This window comes from Rana temporaria, chromosome 2, assembly GCF_905171775.1.
Source record: "Rana temporaria chromosome 2, aRanTem1.1, whole genome shotgun sequence".
In the NCBI taxonomy this organism is placed as follows: domain Eukaryota; kingdom Metazoa; phylum Chordata; class Amphibia; order Anura; family Ranidae; genus Rana; species Rana temporaria.
In genome coordinates, this window is record NC_053490.1 from 365,402,134 (window position 1) to 365,420,661 (window position 18,528).

The following is an 18,528-nucleotide window of genomic DNA, read 5'->3' on the forward strand; positions in this document are numbered from 1 at the left end:
TTGGGTTTGGATCTTCGGAGATTCTTTTATTTACTGAGCTGCCCGACATGCCTCCAACAGACGCTACGGGAGGAACCTTGGTTTTCCTTTCACAGTTGCCAGAATACGTTGGTGTGGCTTCCGTAGACTTCGCTGGGCGAAAATGTTGCCTGAACTGCTGAACCTCAGAAGATTTGTACAAGGTCCGATTGTTCTTATCATCCACGCTGGGGGAAATTACGTAGGCCTGTCTCGTTCGGTGGACCTCATTTTGTAGATTAAATGGGATATTGTTCATTGCTGTGCCTCGTTCACTAATTTAATGGTTGTTTGGTCGGAAATTGTCCCCCGCCTGGTCTGGGCTCATGGCACCCCAGGTGTGGGCCTGGAGCGTTTTCAGCACAAGGTGACCGCTCAAGTGTCGAAGTTCGTTCGCTGTATGGGTGGTATTGTGGTGCGCCACCAGGAGCTGGAAGGGGACAACAGTGATTTACTGCGACCTGATGGGGTCCATTTGAATGAGATTGGCATTGACATTTTTAACCTGGGCCTCATTGGTAGTGTCAAGCAAGCGTTGGCTGCGGTGGGGCGCTAGTCAGTGTACCACTGATTTGCGTGTGGCGGTTTTACCTGGCCAGCAATTGGCATTACTTATGGGCTAAGCCCTCACGTTGAATTACAGGGTCAGTTTAATGCCTGTCTCTCACTGATGGTGGAGACAGGCCTCTTAGACAAGACAGTTTGTTTAGAGATGCTCACGGTGTAACCGTGACTGGCATGGGTTTTTGGATTTGAAGCTTGTTATACCGATATGTTTCAATAAAGCTGTGGCCTTGCCTACTTCCAACTTTAAATGGTCTATGTGTAATTATTGGGGGGCAAGGTTTGTTATGGTTTAATTAAGTGGAAGTTAAGCCTAAGCTTCTCAGCAGTCATGTTTCCTCTATTCCCCACTCACTGTGTCCAGTGAAGCCACACTCTCCTCCTGCTCTTCCCTGTCAGCCACTCAACTTCTTCATATCTCTTGAGGACTGCAGCCGGGAGAAGTCCAATAGGACGAAATGTATAGGGTTCTATGCTTGCTGCTCATACTGCGACCTACTTTTATCTGTGATCACTTTTTGTATTAATCGGTGGATTTTTACATGCTGTTTTTATTTTGTTTTGTGTTTTTTTTTTTTTTAATCAAAAAGGTTTTTATTGCTCACACAACACATTGACATGTAAAGGATGACATTTTACACTTTGTAAATAAAGATGCATAACAACAGATTTACAGTTCAAGCCATTTGAACAGATGCACTTCTTCCCACCTTATTATTCCGATACTGTATACCCACATGAAACCTGACCCCCAGCCCTGAACGCCCATCTCCCCCCCCATCCATTTCTCCTCCCCTCTCTCGGTCTCCAAAACTACTAGGCCACTAGCCTTGCTGGTACTTTTTTCCTTTTCTTTTTCCCTACCTCACCATCCCCCCAAGTAACCTTTCTTGAACTAGCTCCAAGGGGCTTAAACCGGGTGTTGCGAGCCATGGCTCCCAGAGTTTCAAGAATTTCCCTGCATTCCCCCTGTGCTGGTAAATGTACTTCTCCATAAGCATTGTTCTACCCACATGTTGTATCCAGGTCTGAACCGAAGGGGGCCCCCTTGATTTCCAGTGTATGAGAATGAGTTTCCTCGCCTGGAACAGTGCCCTGGCGAACGCTGCCCTGGTGGCTTCTTCCTCTATCACTCCCTCCAGAGTGCCCAGCAGGCAGCACAGAGGGTCCAGTGGTACATTGGTCTGAAACACAGAGTTTAGGGTCGCCAGAACCCCCGCCCAGTATCTATGCAGCTTGGGACAGCGCCAGAGCAGGTGGACCAGATCCCCCTGTACCGCCCTGCACCGCCCACAAAGTGGGTCCGGAGCCCGGCCCATCTTGAAGAGTCTCTCTGGAGTGTAGTGCACCCGAAGTAAAATGTATAGCTGGGATACCTTTTGTGATACGTTTAGTGAGCAGGTATTCACCGCCTGTAGAGCCTCCTCCCACATTTCCCCCTCAATGGGCCCCAAATCTGTCTCCCACTGTTCAGCCACCCTCATGGGATGTCCTTCCAGGAATGTAGATAGGAGCATGTTATAGCAGTGTGAGATCATGCCCTTGGTGTCCTGCGCCTGACACAGTGCCCGGAAAATCGGTGTGGGGGACTGAACCCAGTCAACTGCTGTCCCCTGAGCCCTTACTGCATGTTGTAACTGTATGTAATAAAACTGCATGGTTCGGGGTAGGTTAAATCTTATTTGTAATTCACTGAAAGGTAACAGGGTCCCCCCCCTAAAGAGATGTTTGAGATGCGTGATCCCAAAAGCACTCCACCTGTGACCCTGCTCAATTTTGGCCAACTCCTCATAGGAATCGTTCCCCCAAATTGGGCTAAATTCAGTAAAGCCCCCAACATCCTGTAGCTGTCTGGCCTTATTCCACACCTTTTGAACAAGAGCATAAGTGGGCATGCGTTTATTGGGTTTGTGGAACTTACGAGCCTCCAGCCCCTCAGGTATCGTGGCTACCCCCGCTCCCTTCAACATCAGCCTGGCCGCCGAAGTCCCAGGTTGCGACCCCATGGCCCCTATCAAATGTTGGAGCTGGGCAGCCAGGTAGTATATCCAGGGATTGGGTAGAGCCAGCCCTCCCCCCTCCTTTGGGCGCTGCAACTGTTCTAGTTTAATCCTGGGGGTTCTGCCATGCCACAACAACTGTCTGAAAAGAGAATTGACCACTCGGAATATTTTAAGGGTAATCACCATGGGCGCATTATGCAGGAAATATAGCAATTGGGGCATTAGTATCATCTTGATGAGGTTGGTTCTACCCGCTAGTGACATTCTCAGTTTATTCCAGATTAGTATTTTGTCTCTGAATTTGGATAAGAGGGGGTGGATATTCAGTTTACAGTAGTCAGTTATTGTGGGAGATATCCAAACCCCCAGGTATTTAAACGATGTCACTACAGGTACGGGGCACACAGGATCACTCCCTCCCTCGGGCTCCCCATCTAGAAACATCAGGGCGGACTTAGACCAGTTAATCGTGAGCCCCGAAAAGCGGCCAAACTCTGTGATGATGGCCATGACCTGCCCTAGGGATCCCCCTGCATCCTCCAGAAAGAGGAGCATATCATCCGCATACAGCATGATTTTCTCGCGGACTTCGCCATATCTAAACCCCCGAACCGCCTCACAGCTCCTTACCAGCGCCGCGAGGGGCTCTATAGCCAGAGCAAAGAGCAGGGGGGACAGGGGGCATCCCTGCCTGGTCCCCCTACCCAGAGCAAAAGTTTGTGACATCCTATCCGCCATACGTATGGCCGCCTTTGGTGTATCATACAAGAGCCGGACCCACCCCAGGAACCTAGGGCCGAAACCGAATTTGGTCAGTACCGCCCATAGGTACCGCCAGCCGACACTGTCGAAGGCCTTGTTGGCATCAAGCGACAACAGAGCCCTACTGCCGGCGGATTCCGATGGGGTCTGCATATTCAAATATAGCCGCCGGAGGTTCGTCGCTGTAGATTTACACGGCATGAATCCCGCTTGGTCTGAGTGTACAATGGACAAGATAATTTTATTCACTCGCAGGGCCAGCACCTTTGCAAGTATTTTCACGTCACTCTGCAGGAGAGATATAGGTCTGTATGACCCAGGATCTAGGGGGTCCTTGCCCGCCTTCAACAGCAGGATGATATTCGCCCTTGTCATGGACGGGGGTAAAACCCCCGATTCCAACGAGGCATTAAATACCTCGAGTAACTTGGGCAAAAGCACCCCTCCGTACTGAGCATACACCTCTATGGGCAAACCGTCGTCTCCCGGGGCCTTACACGTGGGGAAGGATGCAACCGCCTCTCCCAGTTCCTCCAGGGTCAGCGGTTTCTCCATCTCACTCCTCGCCTTGTCATTCAAGGTCGGGAGAGCCACCGCACCCATGTAGTGTTGCAGCTCCCCGTCCGTGAAGTCGTCCCTAGGTTTGTACAACTCAGAATAAAAAGCAGCCAGTTCCCCCAGGATCAGCTCTGGGTCATTCACCAGCCGCCCCTGCCCATCCCGGATCGCTCCTATGGCAGGGGACGCCTGCTGAGACCGGGCAATCCTGGCCAATAAACGACCCGTCTTCTCCCCCTCCTCATAGAAGGCCTGTTGGGTGAAAAATCGCTTTTTCTCCGCGGTGGAGGATCTCAGCCGGTCCAGGGAATCCTGGGCCGACATCCATCCCTCCCTCGCGGACTCTGAGGGGTCGAGCACATAGGCCAGTTCCAGCTGCTTCACCTGGTCCTCCACCCGCTCTAACAGGGCTGACGAGTTGTGTTTTATTGACGCAATCTCCTCAATAAATGTTCCTCTTAAACAAGCCTTGAGGGCATCCCAGCCCTGAGTTCGTTCCACCCCCTCCCAATTCTCAACAAAGTACTGCTCTATCCGGCGGGTAACCTGGTCATGGGAGCTGAACAATTTCAGCCAGAAAGCGTTTAGTTTCCAAGGGGCTCTGGGCAAAGAGGACACCTGGCGGGTGGTCAGGTGTGCCACCAGCGGAGAGTGGTCAGAGACCCCCCTCGGAAAGTATTCTATCTTGGGAACCATGTGGAGAACCTGTGGGGACCCAACACACAAGTCTATACGAGACAATGAGCCGTGCGTTTTAGAGAAACATGAGAACTGTTTAGTTGTAGGAAGTCTAGCCCTCCAGACATCAAGCCACCCCACCTCCCCCAGCAATCTGCTTAAGGCCGTTCCCCTGCACCCCAGGGGTACCCTAACTGGCGGATGTCTATCCTCTCTCGGATCCATACAGGCATTGAAGTCCCCCATAACCATTACAGGGACATCCGGCTTATTCCCCAAATATGTCAAAAGCAGCTGCAGCACCTCCCTCGAAAAAGGGGGAGGGATATATACAAACGCTAGAACCATAGACACCGTGTACAGTTTGCAATATAAAAACACATATCTCCCCAGCGTGTCGACTAGCGTATCAATTTCCTGGTAGGCCAAGGCACTATGTATCAGCACACTCACCCCCCTTGAATAGGAGGTGTGGGTAGAATGATAGGCCTTGCCCACCCAGGGAAATCCTAGGCACCCCACTGTGTCTTTAGTGAGGTGGGTTTCCTGCAAACCCACAATAGCAGGGAGAAATTTTTTCAAGCCAGCCCGTATCATGGTTCGTTTCAGGGGGTCATGTACACCTCTCACATTCCAAGATACTATCGGGGTGGTGGCCATGGTTGGGGTAAACAATAGTTACCGACTGAGGCCGGAGGCCTCAGGGTCAGGTCCAATGAGTTGGGCCCCAGCCGGGGCCAGTCCAGTTCCAGTAAGTAGCTGTGCATCAGGTAGTGTAGTCTTGTGAGCAAAATATCAAAAACTGTTAATAAAAAGTAACTTAACATACGTGTCCACCCCTCAGCCCCGTCCGGGGCCGAGGTCGATCTCCTCCGCGCTCTCCCGCTACGCGGGCACAGCAATCGTCGCGTGCCAACAGGGCACCCAAAAACAAAGGTGGACTCCCCCAGCCGGGGGTCGGTGGTTGCATCGAGTCGCACTCGCGTGCGGGCCCCCCCCTGTAGCATAGATTCCAGAGGGGGTGCAATTCAACTTCCGAAGCTCCATAGTAGTGCTAACATAGCAAGAAAAAAAAAACCAGAAACAGTCCCGGCTTGCAGGTAACTCTTCAACGGGTCTGCGCCAAGCACGATATTCAAGTACAAGTACAGGCAATGCCTCAGTCGCCTCGGTCCTCCTCTCTGCGCCTCCTCAGGTCTTGCTCATTATGATCCAGCCACTGTGCGGCCTCTGCCGCCGATTCAAAGAATGTAGCCTGGCCCCTCACCGTGACTCGCAGCTTGGCCGGAAACAGCATAGCATAGTTAACTTGGATCCTTTGTAGGCGTTTTTTAACTTCCATAAACTTGGCTCTCTTTCGCTGCACCTCTGCTGAGAAGTCTGGGTAAAACGATACTCTGGCTCCATTGTAATGCACCGTTCCCCTTTCCCTGGCCAGCCTCAGGATGGTTTCCCTGTCCCGGTAGTTCAGAAGTCTGGCAAGCATGGATCTGGGGGGGCTGCCGGGGGGAAGGGGTCTGGGAGGCGTGCGGTGCGCCCGTTCTACAGCAAACAGCGTGGAGAATGCTTCCCTGCCAAACACCTCCTGGAGCCAGGTCTCAATAAATGCAGTGGGGTCCCTACCTTCCACCTTCTCCGGGAGGCCCACCACACGGACATTGTTCCGTCTCAAGCGGTTCTCAATATCGTCTGTTTTCGCGTTGGCCTGTGCGGATTGCTGTAGTGCAGTCCTGGTGTCTCTGGTAAGGGGTGGCAGCGCATCCTCTATCTCACTGATGCGGCCCTCCACTGCCGTGGTCCTTTCCCTGATCTTCTGGAGATCATGGCGCATAAGGGACACCGTCTCCGTGAGCTCTCCAAACTGCACCTTCAGGCCATCTACTGAGGCAGTGACCGAGGTCGTGCACTTCTGCACCGCCCGTAGGATTTCACTAAGTGTGGGCTGTGGGGCATCCTCCTGCAATTCCCCAAATATGTCCTGTATAGTGTCTGAGGAGCTCTCCAGCGGCAGCGTGTCATCCATGGCAGAATCGCCATTTTGGCCCTGCACCCTCTGCGCCCATGTTAACTGCGAGGGAGCCGGGGAGCTGGCGGGGCCGTGCAGCCTCTGGGTGTAATATAGCATGTCTTTGGGGGGTTCTTTCCCCTGTTGTTTAGCCGCCTTAGCCACCTTACCGCCAGTCTCCGAAGTTTTCTCCGGTCCGCGCGCTGCCTTCTGCTGCTGAGAGACCCCGGCGCCATCTTGGATGTCCATGGCCGCTGAGGCCGTGGCCCCTTTCTCCGGTTTACGGGTCATTCGGATCCCCACCGACCGTTGGTTCGCTTACCGCTGCAGCCTGTGGAGCGCACCGGATCAGGTAAACCGGTCGTCTACGTCGGTGATAGCCGGGAACAGGATCACTGTAGGATCGTTAGCGGGAGCTCCGTGAACTGCGACTGTTCACATGCCCGTCCAGGCCACGCCCCCCTGTTTTGTGTTTTTTAATAAATCCCTGGCAATTTTTGATCTATGCCATGTGGAGGCCTCTTTCTGTTTTATTTTTATGTTCATTGTATGCATATACATTTTAAACCCTTGGAGGGGTATTACTGCTTCTGGTGAATACCATTAAGCTTTTTGGAATTGGAGAGTGTGGACGTCAATTAATCTCGTCAAGATTGGAAGTGTATCTAGGAACGAACCTGAGGAAAGATTGGACATCACTCGAGACGATCATCTGAGGGAGCCGTGACATCATTACTCTTACCTTTGCAGTTTTGACCCACCCTTGAATGGTGCATGGGTCCACGTCACATGGTAAGAGTATCCACCTTTACCTTTTGTGTTTGGATTCAAGCTCCTCATGTCCCTTTCCTTCATGTCACCAGGATCTATTCACTTCCCCGTGTCCCATCTCTTATACAGCTTGGAGATAGCTAAACCCATCCTTTGAGACCTCTCCTATATATATATATATATATATATATATATATATAGCCTCACTCATATGAGACTGGCTCTTTAAGATCTCCTCTTATGTTTACACATGATCAGTTTTGGTCTATATTGATTTGTGTTTTATTTGCTATTAGTCACGTTACCAGTTTTTCGCTTATATATCGTAGTGAATTATTCACATACCTTCAGATTGTGATAACCTTACTTTTCTAATACTATATTGTACTATATTTTTTAAATGCAATAAAGAACAGTAATGATGCATGGGCCCCACTGTGTAGCTGATGGAAGCGGGCACAGGGCTGGTTGTATTGGTCTATCAGCGGCCCTGACGATGATGAAGGTATGTGGTCCAGGTAGTGAGCAAAGGAAGGATTGGGGGCAAGAACAAATAAATCCATCTGTTTATTTTTCTCATCAGCAATCAACAGAAATAAAATTAAGATTCGCTAATATGTACAACAGCAAAGGATTGCAGGAGAGCCCTACTACCTAACTGACAGGTATAGGTGACCGTGTCAGTGTCCCTTGTGTATGCGTCATCCCTATCATACCAGCAGCAGTGCGTCTGCTTTATGGGGGCACCAGACCGATTAATCTTGCGGCCCAGTCCACCTCATAAGACTGGCACTGCACTAAAAGTGTAGCGCAAGCCAGCGGGGACTCTTTTCATGCTACCCCCCTGCAAAGTGCTGCCCTAGACCTGGGCCTTGTTGGCCTAGTCCAAGATAGAGCATTGGCTGCTGCTACTAAACGTCTTAAGCCTGCTTCCCACCAATGCGTTTTTTGGTGCTTATTGCAGAAACGCACTACAGTTCATTTAACATTCTTTTCTTATGGGACACGTTCACATCTTTGCTTTTTTCGGCAGCTGCGGATTTGGAAAGGGTCAATGACTTTTTTCAATGCAAAATTGTGTTTTTTTTTTGTTTTTTTGGTTTAATAGACTTCAATAGCGAAGCAGCAGAAAAGCATGGCGTGTGTTTTTAATGTGATTTGCATTTTTTTAACCTGCCCAACAACAAATTGGCCAAAAAAAGCATAAAAAATGCAAAATGCAAATCACAGCAAAATAGCCAATGGGCAAAACGCACAGTAAAAAGCACTGCAGAAACAGATCAAAAGCAAACTGCATAGGTGTGAGCCTTATGCTGGCCAAACATGCAACGCTGTATCCTGGCCTAGGCCAACAAGGCCCAGGCACAGGGCAGCACTTTTCAGGTGGGCAGCACGGAAAGAGTCCCCTCCGGCCTATCATCCTGGACCACAAGCCTCCCTCACTGTGCTATATGTTTTCTGCTGCACCATTGGCATGGCTATATCTTCTTAGTCCTCTCCATAAAATTATCAGAAATTTGTGCTTAAAGTAGAACTATAGGCAACACTTTTTTTTTTTTCATTTTGGATAGCGTAAGGGGGGGGGGTTTATAGCCCCTATCAGTTTATTTTTTACCATCCCTGTCCCATTGCAGAGATTTCCCTTCACTTTCTACCCCACAGCCAAACAGGAAGTGAGAGGAAATCTATGCAAATTACGGGAATCCATTGCCCCCCCCCCCGACCCTCAGAACTAGTGTCCCCACTCGAAAATTTCAGGACGGGTTTTAAACAGAAAGGGGTGTGACCTCAACATGAAGGGGTGGACACATATTTAAATTAGGGGGTGCACGAGTTTAGTCAGGCCTAGGGCAGCACAAAACCTAAATACACTACTGCATACATATATCCATTTTCGGGGCTAGAATATTCATACAAAAAATCTTTGTACATTCGCTGAATGAAAGAACGTCGTTTGAAAATTTCACTTGCTTTTAACATTTTTAAAATGAATGTAATTTCGGACCAAAAACCACACACACTGTCTGAAAATTCCTTTGACTAAGACGTTTTCTATTCTGCTCCTTCGAATTTTCCCATCACTGTGGTCGAAAATGACCATCAATTTGACCTCACTAACAATTAGAAAACCAAACATTCTTAAAATGTGTTGTTTGTACCACTGGACAACAGCAGTCCTTAAAAAAAAAAAAAAAAGCAAAGGAGGCCAAAACCCTTCATTTTTTAAACGGGCAATGAATTTATTTCCCATTTTGGCATAAATCCAAACTAATCATGTTCTGGTTGGCTATAGCTATACCTTGTATTTGTTACCACAACATCTACAGTAATGCATGAAAGTACCGGTTTTTCAACCCCTTCTGCTAGATATCAATTTAATTTATAATGTAAAATATCCTTTGTAAATCTGCTAAAAACTTTATTCTCTACTTTTTTTTTTAGAATCCAGCTGTGTGGAAGAGGAGGCAGTAATAAAGCAGGATAAAATAAAGGCATCAATAAATGGCATACCACAAATGTCAGAAAATAGTGAACCTTTACTAAATATAGGTAAGTGTTAAGATTACATTTTCTTATTTATCAAGCACATTCTTTTATGTTGTATTCCCATATTACAAAGTTCAGATAAACTGAAGGCAGGTGGAGGTAACCAAAATTACTTAAAGTGGAAGTAAACCCTCCTTTTATTTTTATCCATGGAAGCTGCCATCTTGGCCTCTGTTTAATCTTCAGCTGCCAATACGCTGCACATGTGATCAGTTAGGACACCAGCCATTGGATGGTTTGACAGTTTGGTTGAAAGCACAACCAATGTCACTGCACATGCAGGAAATGTAATGTTTTTTTTTTTTTAAACAGTTAAATCTATGGGTTTACTTCCGTTTTAAAGTGGAACTAAATCCTCCTATCTTTTATAGCATAGGAATCTGTCATCTTCTCTGTTTGATCTGCAGTTGCCATGGTGCTGCAACTCTAATCAGTTATGACAACAGTCATTTGATCATTTGAAAGTTCAGTTGAGAGCAGGAACAAATGTGAGTTATCATTCATGGGCGGCATGCCTTGAATGTAACTGTTTTGGGAAATGGTTAAATCAAAGGGTTTAGCTCAGGCTAATATCAAAGTTGGTGTAAACCAATCAAGCAGCCCCTCCACGTTTTTGGATATCCTTTTTTTTTGCGTTTTGTACCTTTTTTGACATTTTCCCAGCAGGACTTGCCACTTATCTCGCAGTGGCAAGGAACGTCACCTCTGAGTTTTCATCGACCCCCTACCCCCTTCTGCCTTCTGGGACCTGTGTGTGTCCCAGAAAATGACAGGGCCATTCAGAAAGCGCTGCGCGACTCATGCATGTGCAGTAGGAAACTGGCTGTGAAGCCTGAAGTCTTCACTGCCAGTTTCCCATAGTTACAATGCTGGCGCCTGCACCCAAAGCCGATGGAGGAATTGGCTTTGGGGGGGGGCTGTCATCGCAGGATCCCTGGACAGGTAAGTGTCCTTATATTAAAGGTCAGCACCTACATTATTTGTAGCTGCTGACTTTTACTTTTTTTTGTAGAGGCTGGAACTCCGCTTTAAGTCCTATTTTCCTTCTGTTGGGGTCAGTGAATGGGGGTGTTCTAACATAAAAGTCATTCTATTCGAAGAATTTTCTATTCATAAAATAAGTTCCATAGTGATTTGTGCTTTGCAGGGTTAAACCTTATTCCCAAATAAAACTTTGTTTTTCCTATTTTTGGATGAGGAAGAGTTGAAACCCCTGTTAGGTTTTAACTTTTTGATTTCCGGGACTTCATTATAGAGATTTCTTGTCTTGTTGACAATATTTTATTAGAAGGGAAGTGAGGAAAACTCTCCAACAGTACATTACAAGTTGAGCCCTCTGCACATTACTGTACAAGTTGTTTCCCTTGATTTAGAGCAGTTTCAAATCATGAATCATACAGGAATGTGCTGTGCGTTCCTGTGTGATTCACATGCGATGCCGGTGCATGCAGTGCTTAAAAAAATGCACAGAAAGCAGATCACATGGAACTACTGTAGCACGCGATCTAGTACAGGCAAATGCCTGTCTGCAACCTGCATTTTGGGTTTCATTAAGTTAATATTGACACCCATTGCAGATCACAACTGGGGTGCGTTTAAATGCAATGCGGGAAACTCACACGGAACGCAGGTTTCCCACCCTGCATTCTGATGTGAACTAGAATTTCTTGAATTACTTATTTTTTATATAATGGGCTTAATTATTTTATTTTTTTCTGCAGTTTATCTTTATCAGAACAATTGGAAGACGGTTCTTATGATCATCTAATACTTACATAGGTGCAGATACTCTGTAAGGGTTACCAAGAAATAAAACGTATGTTTGCAAAAAAATTGCTTAATCAAGCAAGAATGTAAATCTACCTTTGCTTGTGATAGTAAGCAGCTTATACTCTATTATGAAGTAACTCTCAAAGGCTTTCTCTTGCAGGTATTTCTCCTATAGTTCCTCCTGTGACACAAGCTCCAAAAAGTAGCAACAGTCATCCTTATTCAGGGGATAATGTTCCCAAGAACAATTCTCAGAAAAAAAAGTCTTCTCAGTCACATCTAGAGAAACAGTGCAGTCAAACAAGTAAAGATGGAGCTGAGCCACCTTTCCTCCCACCTGGCGCACAAGAGGGTATGCTGCCTCCATTTAATTTTACTTATTGCAACTATTGATTTTTTTTATTTATCAAACATCATTTGCACAGACATTAATGTCTAAACCGCTGGCATCAAAAGTCAGTACACCCCTAAGTGAAAATATTAAAATTGGACCCAAAGTGTCAATATTTTGGGTGGCCATAATTATTTTACAGCATTGCCTTAACCCTCTTAAGCATGGAGTTCACCAGAGCTTCACAGGTTGCCACTGGAGTCCTTTTCCACTCCTCCATGACGACATCACGGAGCTGGTGGATGTTAGAGACCTTGCGCTCCTCTACCTTCCATTTGAGGATGTCCCACAGATGCTTAATAGGGTTTATGTCTGGAGACATGCTTGGCCAGTCCATCACCGTTATCCTCAGCTTCTTTAGCACAGCAGTGGTTGTCTTAGGCCTCGTACAGACGACCGGATCTATCCGCTGGGATTGATCCGCGGATCAGTTCCAGCAGATAGATCTGGTCGTGTGTACGTCCGAGCGGACATTTCCCAGCGGATAAAAATCCAGCCGACGGATTCCCAGCGGATAAAAATTTCTTAGCATGCTAAGAAATCTATCCGCTGGAATCCAGTCCAGCGGACTGATCCGGTCGTCTGTACAGACTCACCGGATCAGTCCGTCCGCTCCCCTCCCTCGCATGCGTCGTAATGATTCGACGCATGCATGGAAGTATTTACCTTCCAGCGTCGCGCACGTTGCCGCGTCGACGGCGCGACACGTCACCACGGATGTATTCCGCGCGGATTTCGATCTGATGGTGTGTACAGCTATCGGATCCAAATCCGCCAGAGGATTTATCCGCTGGAAAAGGTCCGGCGGACCGTTTCCAGCGGATATCCTCTCGTGTGTACGGGGCCTTAGAGGTGTGTTTGGGGTCGTTATGTTGGAATACTGCCTTATGGCCCAGTCTTCGAAGGGAGGGGATCATTCTCTGCTTCAGTATGTCACATTACATGTTGGCATTCATGGTTCCCTCGATAAACTGTAGCTCCCCAGTTCTGGTAGCACTCATGCAGCCCCAGACCATAACACTCCCACCACCATGCTTGACTGTAGGCAAGACACACTTGTCTTCATACTCCTCACCTGCTTACCGTCACACACGCTTGACATCATCTGAACCAAATAAGTTTATCTTGGTCTCATCAGACCAGTAACCATGTCCTTAGTCTGCTTGTCTTCAGCAAACTGTTTGCGGGCTTTCTTGTGCATCATCTTTAGAAGAGGCTTCCTTCTGGGATGGCAGCCATGCAGACCAATTTGATTCAGCGTGCGGCATATGGTCGGACCACTGACAGACTGACTCCCCATCCCTTCAACTTCTGCAGCAATGCTGGCAGCACTCATACATCTATTTCCCAAAGACAACCTCTGGATATGGCGCTAAGCATGTGCACTCAACTTCTTTGGTCAACCATGGCGAGCCCTGTTCTGAGTGAAATATGTCCTGTTAAACCACTGTATGGTCTTGACCACTGTGCTGCAGCTCAGTTTCAGGGTCTTATAGCCTATGCCATCTTTATGTAGAGCAACAATTCTTTTTTTCAGATCCTCAGAGCGGATACTTGCTTCTTCTAACACTGCCCCCCAGCCTAGAAGGCTGGCATCTGTGGTTACCACTTTCCAGGTAACTGGAGTGAAGGATTTTCCTTCCGACAGATTTTGGGGGAGCAACCCCCAATTGAGGCTCTGGCGAACCCCTGGAGATAAGACCATAGGAAGATCCAGGGCCTGAACATCCTTGTTCCAAGCTGACAGAATCCTGCCCTGTAACGGTCTTGAGTGAAACTGGGCGTAAGGGACCGCCTCGAATGAGACTACCATCTTTCCCAACAATCTCATGCAAAGATGAATGGAAGGCCGGATGGAAAGCTGTTTTATTTTTCTCATAACTTGCAAGAAAGTAGAAGAATGGAGGAGCAGGGGAAGGTTCAGGGTCATAGTACAGATCACTGGGGAAAACGTCCCCAAAAAGGTCACTCACCACTTCCTCTTGAGTGGGTATTGCTCACCCAGATAGGCCCCTCTCACCTGGCCTAGCAGCCGGACTGATGCACGAACAATGATCGGTAACAGTCTCTGCCACAGACTGGTTGCAAGCAAAAGTGAACAGTCCAGAATCCTCTGCCACAGGATTTGGTACCCGAACTTCCACCTATACAGTTTAAAAACCTTTAAGCCGACCCGGCGAAACTGTAGGGTAACATGGATTGTAGATCATCCCTTAATAGAGTCACCAGGCCTTCCGCTTGGTCCCATTCTGGGCAGGTCCTCCCCTGGTTTTCTCCATTAAGTAGCTTCTTCTCATGAGATGGACAGTCAGGACGGCTGGACCTACTTGGTAGAAGTACAGCCTCGGGCCAACAAGGCCCTGAGACTAAACGACCATCACGGACCTCGAGCCAGGAGAGCCTCGAGGCAGAGCCTTTTACAACATGGCATCTGTCCCTTAAGTATCCTTCTCCAGAATGCCCAGTGGGGAAACCACTCCCACTGGGCTGCTCCCGGGAAAGGACACCCAATGCACTGAAGCCTGCCTGAATTACAACATTGGCCGGTGGTGGTATCGCCACCTACAGGCAACAGTGGGAAAATACCTCCAAGCACAGCCAGAACAGAGGCTGATTTTGTATCAATCATCAAAGTCTGAGCCAATTATCAGCTCAGATACCCACTAAATTTGACATAGCGCCTGGTCATCAGAAGCAGGGCGCTACATATGTATTTTTTTATTTATTTGTTAATTAGAAGTTAAGGATTGAAATGATTGTATGTTAGAACAAGTGACCCTGTAAAATTTTTAAAATATCTTAAACTAATGAACAAAAGTTGGCATACTGTTTTAGTAGTCATTTTGAATATCTTTGCAGCTATTAGAGATCTAGATGCTAGTCAGGGCCGATCCTAGGCAGGGTGCACAGGGTGCTTTGCACCCAGGCGCCTGCAGAGGTGGGGGCTCCGAAGTGCCAGATTTTTCCCCTCCCTCCTTCTCTCCTTGTTTGAGTCTGTCCAGAACTGAGTTCGGAGCATAGGTGTGTGTCCGTCCAGAACTGATGTGTGAGCATAGGGCAGTCCGCCCAGCCTGGAAGTGTTTGGGGGAGGGGCCGCTCCTCTTCCTGACACAAGGGTTCTAGTTTTTAGTGGCTGCTGAGTGCTGATGTGCAGGAATGAATTCCTCACATTGGGAGTCTTGGATCCCGCTCTGTCTCCACCAACTCCAGTTGGAATGCCTCCCCCTCCCATCTCTATCTCAGGCTGCACAGAGAGAGAACCAAGGTAAGTCACAGTGTTCAGTGTTCTGTGTGCTGGGGGATGGCATCCCCAGCATCCCTTTACACATGCTCTGGGCTGTCCCTGCTCTAGATGTTTTATGGTATGAAAGATTGCATAGGATACACAGCCCCTGCCCATTACTGCGCCCTCAGTAGTCCATCTACAGATGTGATGTATAATGAGATGTACCAAGAGCCCTTTCACACTGACAGTGTGGGGGCATCGGCGGTAAAGCGCCGCAAGTTTTATAGAAATATTTCTGCACCCAGGCACCTGTGACCCTAGGATCGGCCCTGATGTCTTAATGTGGTCAATTATCTCAGCCAGGTTTCCTGGGATTGCAGTTTAACAGCAGTAGTGCCTGGAATCTGTTGTTTGCGACAGGAGTCTGGTGGAAGATAATTGTTGTGGGTAGATCTTTTTATTCAGGTTGCCACTTATCGCAATTGATGATGGATCTACATCACTGGATGACAGGATTATTGTTGGATTTAAGTTGTGGGACTTTTTTTGTAAAACACAGATTTTTTCATAGGTGCCTGTTTTTATTCACTGTCTAATTTTTATAGTGAATGAGTAATAAGGCATATCTACATACAAGGAGGGCCAAATATCAGGGGGCCTCCAGATTCTGAAAAGTACCCCCAGCAGACTTCCACATCCACTGGGTCAGGAAAGTGGGGATAAGGCTCTTGTCCCTATTAAGATAGAGAGAAGATGCCTTGCCAGGGGACAAGAAGCTTCATCCCCACATTCATTTTAAAGGGGGATCCAGATTCTAAGTCACCTCCCCAAAGACCCACACAAGTATCAGGCCATGGATGTCAGGACAAGCTTTAGTTCAGGTTGAACTTATGGTTGAGCTGAGTGGAATGGGAAAGGCTGTTCCCTATAAACTCTGCCCCTCCAACTCCTCCACTGTCATGTCTTGCCCCCCCCCTCTCAAAATTGTGGCAGGAATTGTACGCTTCCAAGTAAGTTTGTGATATCTATTTATATCCATAAAAACATTTTACTACAACTAATAATAATAATTTAATAAAATAATTAATTAATTAATTAATACGTAATAATTTAAAAAAAGAATGTGCATGGAACAGCTTCATAATTTTGCTCATGATTTAATAATTAAAAATAAAATAAAAAATAAAATGTATGTTTAGAAGCATGGTCCTGAAAGCCAGAGGTCAGCACTTGAAGGTTCTTCAACTCATTACTTCCAGGATTTGGGCATATTGCATGCAATGGCTAGAGGCTAGTGAGCTATTTGTTATGAGGCTAATAAGCTATTTGTTATGCTGCTATTCCTCCCTATACTATCAAACATGTGGGGAATGCTTTGAGACAGGTAAAAAAGGAGTTTTTTTTCCAAATACCCAGTACTTACCCTTATGACCCCCCATCCATTTTTCCCCATGCCGGCATCCGGAAAGAAATGTGCCAGTAGCTAGTGCATCTTATATTGATGAAGTGACGCACAGTCTTATGGGTGCACCATGGCACCATGGGGTAGATAATCATATTAAGACTACACAAAGTACTTATTTAGAATTAGTAAAATTTTACTTAGATTATCTACTGTAAGAAAGATTTCAGTAGTCAGAGGTTTTAATACTAATTCTAGTATCTCACTAAGCATCTTTACTATTTTTCAGATTGCTGTGTACACTGTACCCTGGCTCTGCTGTTCTGTCAGTTTCTTTCCCTGTGTAATATTCTTATGGATCTTCTAACATGTGGTTCATGTTCGCCTGACTCTGCTGGCATATGCTGCTCATGCTGTTCCATTGGTGGATGTCCTGATTGTGCAGACTCATGTAGCACTGACTGTGGCATTGTAGATGCCTGCTGTGAATCAGCTGACTGCCTTGAAATCTGCATGGAATGTTGTGGTCTATGTTTCTCCTCCTAATAGGGCACGATAGAGCTGGTGCAAGACTGTATACAATGTGAATAATACGCTGCAGACCATAGAGAGATTAAAGGTAAAGATGCAGAGAAATTCTAAAAATCTATGTGCCATGAATGGATTTGGTAAACACAGGACTTGAATTTTTGGTGAAATTGGGACTGGTCTGAGCCATTTAAAGTAACCATATTCTGAACCATTATGCCTAACTCAAGAAGCTTGTGAAGAACTGGGAAAGTATTCAGCTGCTGCAAAATAATTTAAAATCTATTAAATTTAAATATATACAGTATTTGTAAAGCGTTTCATTAAATGCCATTAAAATACATACAGTACATACATACATACATATCACAATTCTACATGGGCAAAACTTGAAATGCAAAGACTAACTTTGTCAATTTAAAAATTTGAACACTTATTTGGCTTAAAAATGTATGACAGCTTGGGTTAACATATCAGTATCTCTTGTCAATCTCAGTGCTAACGTGTTTAAAACACATTATCTGGCTGTTACTGTATACCAGGTAAATGTTGTATGAATACAATGAACAGTCTAATCTGAAATAATAATGATGTTTTATCTTGCAAAACAAAATACACATTACTGAATTTCTTTAGGGTCATTTTTATTTTTAAATCTATCTAAAGCCCAAAACTAATAAAAAAAATATGTAAAGCCAAAGCTTTTTTTGTTTTGTTTTGTGATCACTTTTACTGGGGCTGAATTAAAAGGAAAACACAATTGTTTTAGTTGTTAACAGGTCAAGCATAGAGGGGAAATCTTCCAATAGACACTGGGGCTGATTTATGAAACGATTGCGCCTTGTTTTGTGGAGCATCGGCCGTTTCGGAATTTACGAAATGTATGCCCCATTTACTATCCTGCTCTCGGCACAGGGGAGGAGGCGCACAGTGCGCCACTATGGACATGGCACACGGCATGTGCAAATCGAAATTAAAAGAAGCTGGAAGTGCCAATATTATGGGGGTGATGTGGGTTGATGTGAGGAAGTGTAGTAACAACTGCCCAAGTAACAAATATGGTCAAAATAGAATGAGAAAGTAACTTTTTTCAGAACCACCCGCTGTGCCTGAAAGTACGTTTAGAACTGCAGGAGTTTTATTTGTGTACTGCTCATGCGTGAGTGGCATTTTCGGCCATTCAAGTGCGCCTCTTTACTACGCCGGCAAAATCTTGATAAATATCAAGTAGCGTAACTGCATTTGCGTGGGTTGAAGAGGCGCACCTGTAAACCTGCCTTTTTTTTAAGGTGATCATGAAGGGAA

General features: G+C 46.4%; 1 protein-coding gene across 3 annotated transcripts in view; it reads left to right on the forward strand.

Annotated features, from left to right (window-relative positions):
• MDFI (MyoD family inhibitor) overlaps positions 1–17,751 on the forward strand; it is a 59,088-nt gene extending 41,337 nt beyond the window's left edge. For all 3 annotated transcript variants that reach the window (XM_040337666.1, XM_040337667.1, XM_040337668.1), the window contains 3 exons: positions 9,802–9,909; positions 11,837–12,028; positions 16,985–17,751. In XM_040337666.1, the coding sequence (XP_040193600.1) occupies positions 9,802–9,909; positions 11,837–12,028; positions 16,985–17,241 (557 nt within the window). In that variant the 3' untranslated portion in view covers positions 17,242–17,751. The remainder of the gene's footprint in view (positions 1–9,801; positions 9,910–11,836; positions 12,029–16,984) is intronic.
• The last annotated feature ends 777 nt before the right edge of the window (positions 17,752–18,528 follow it).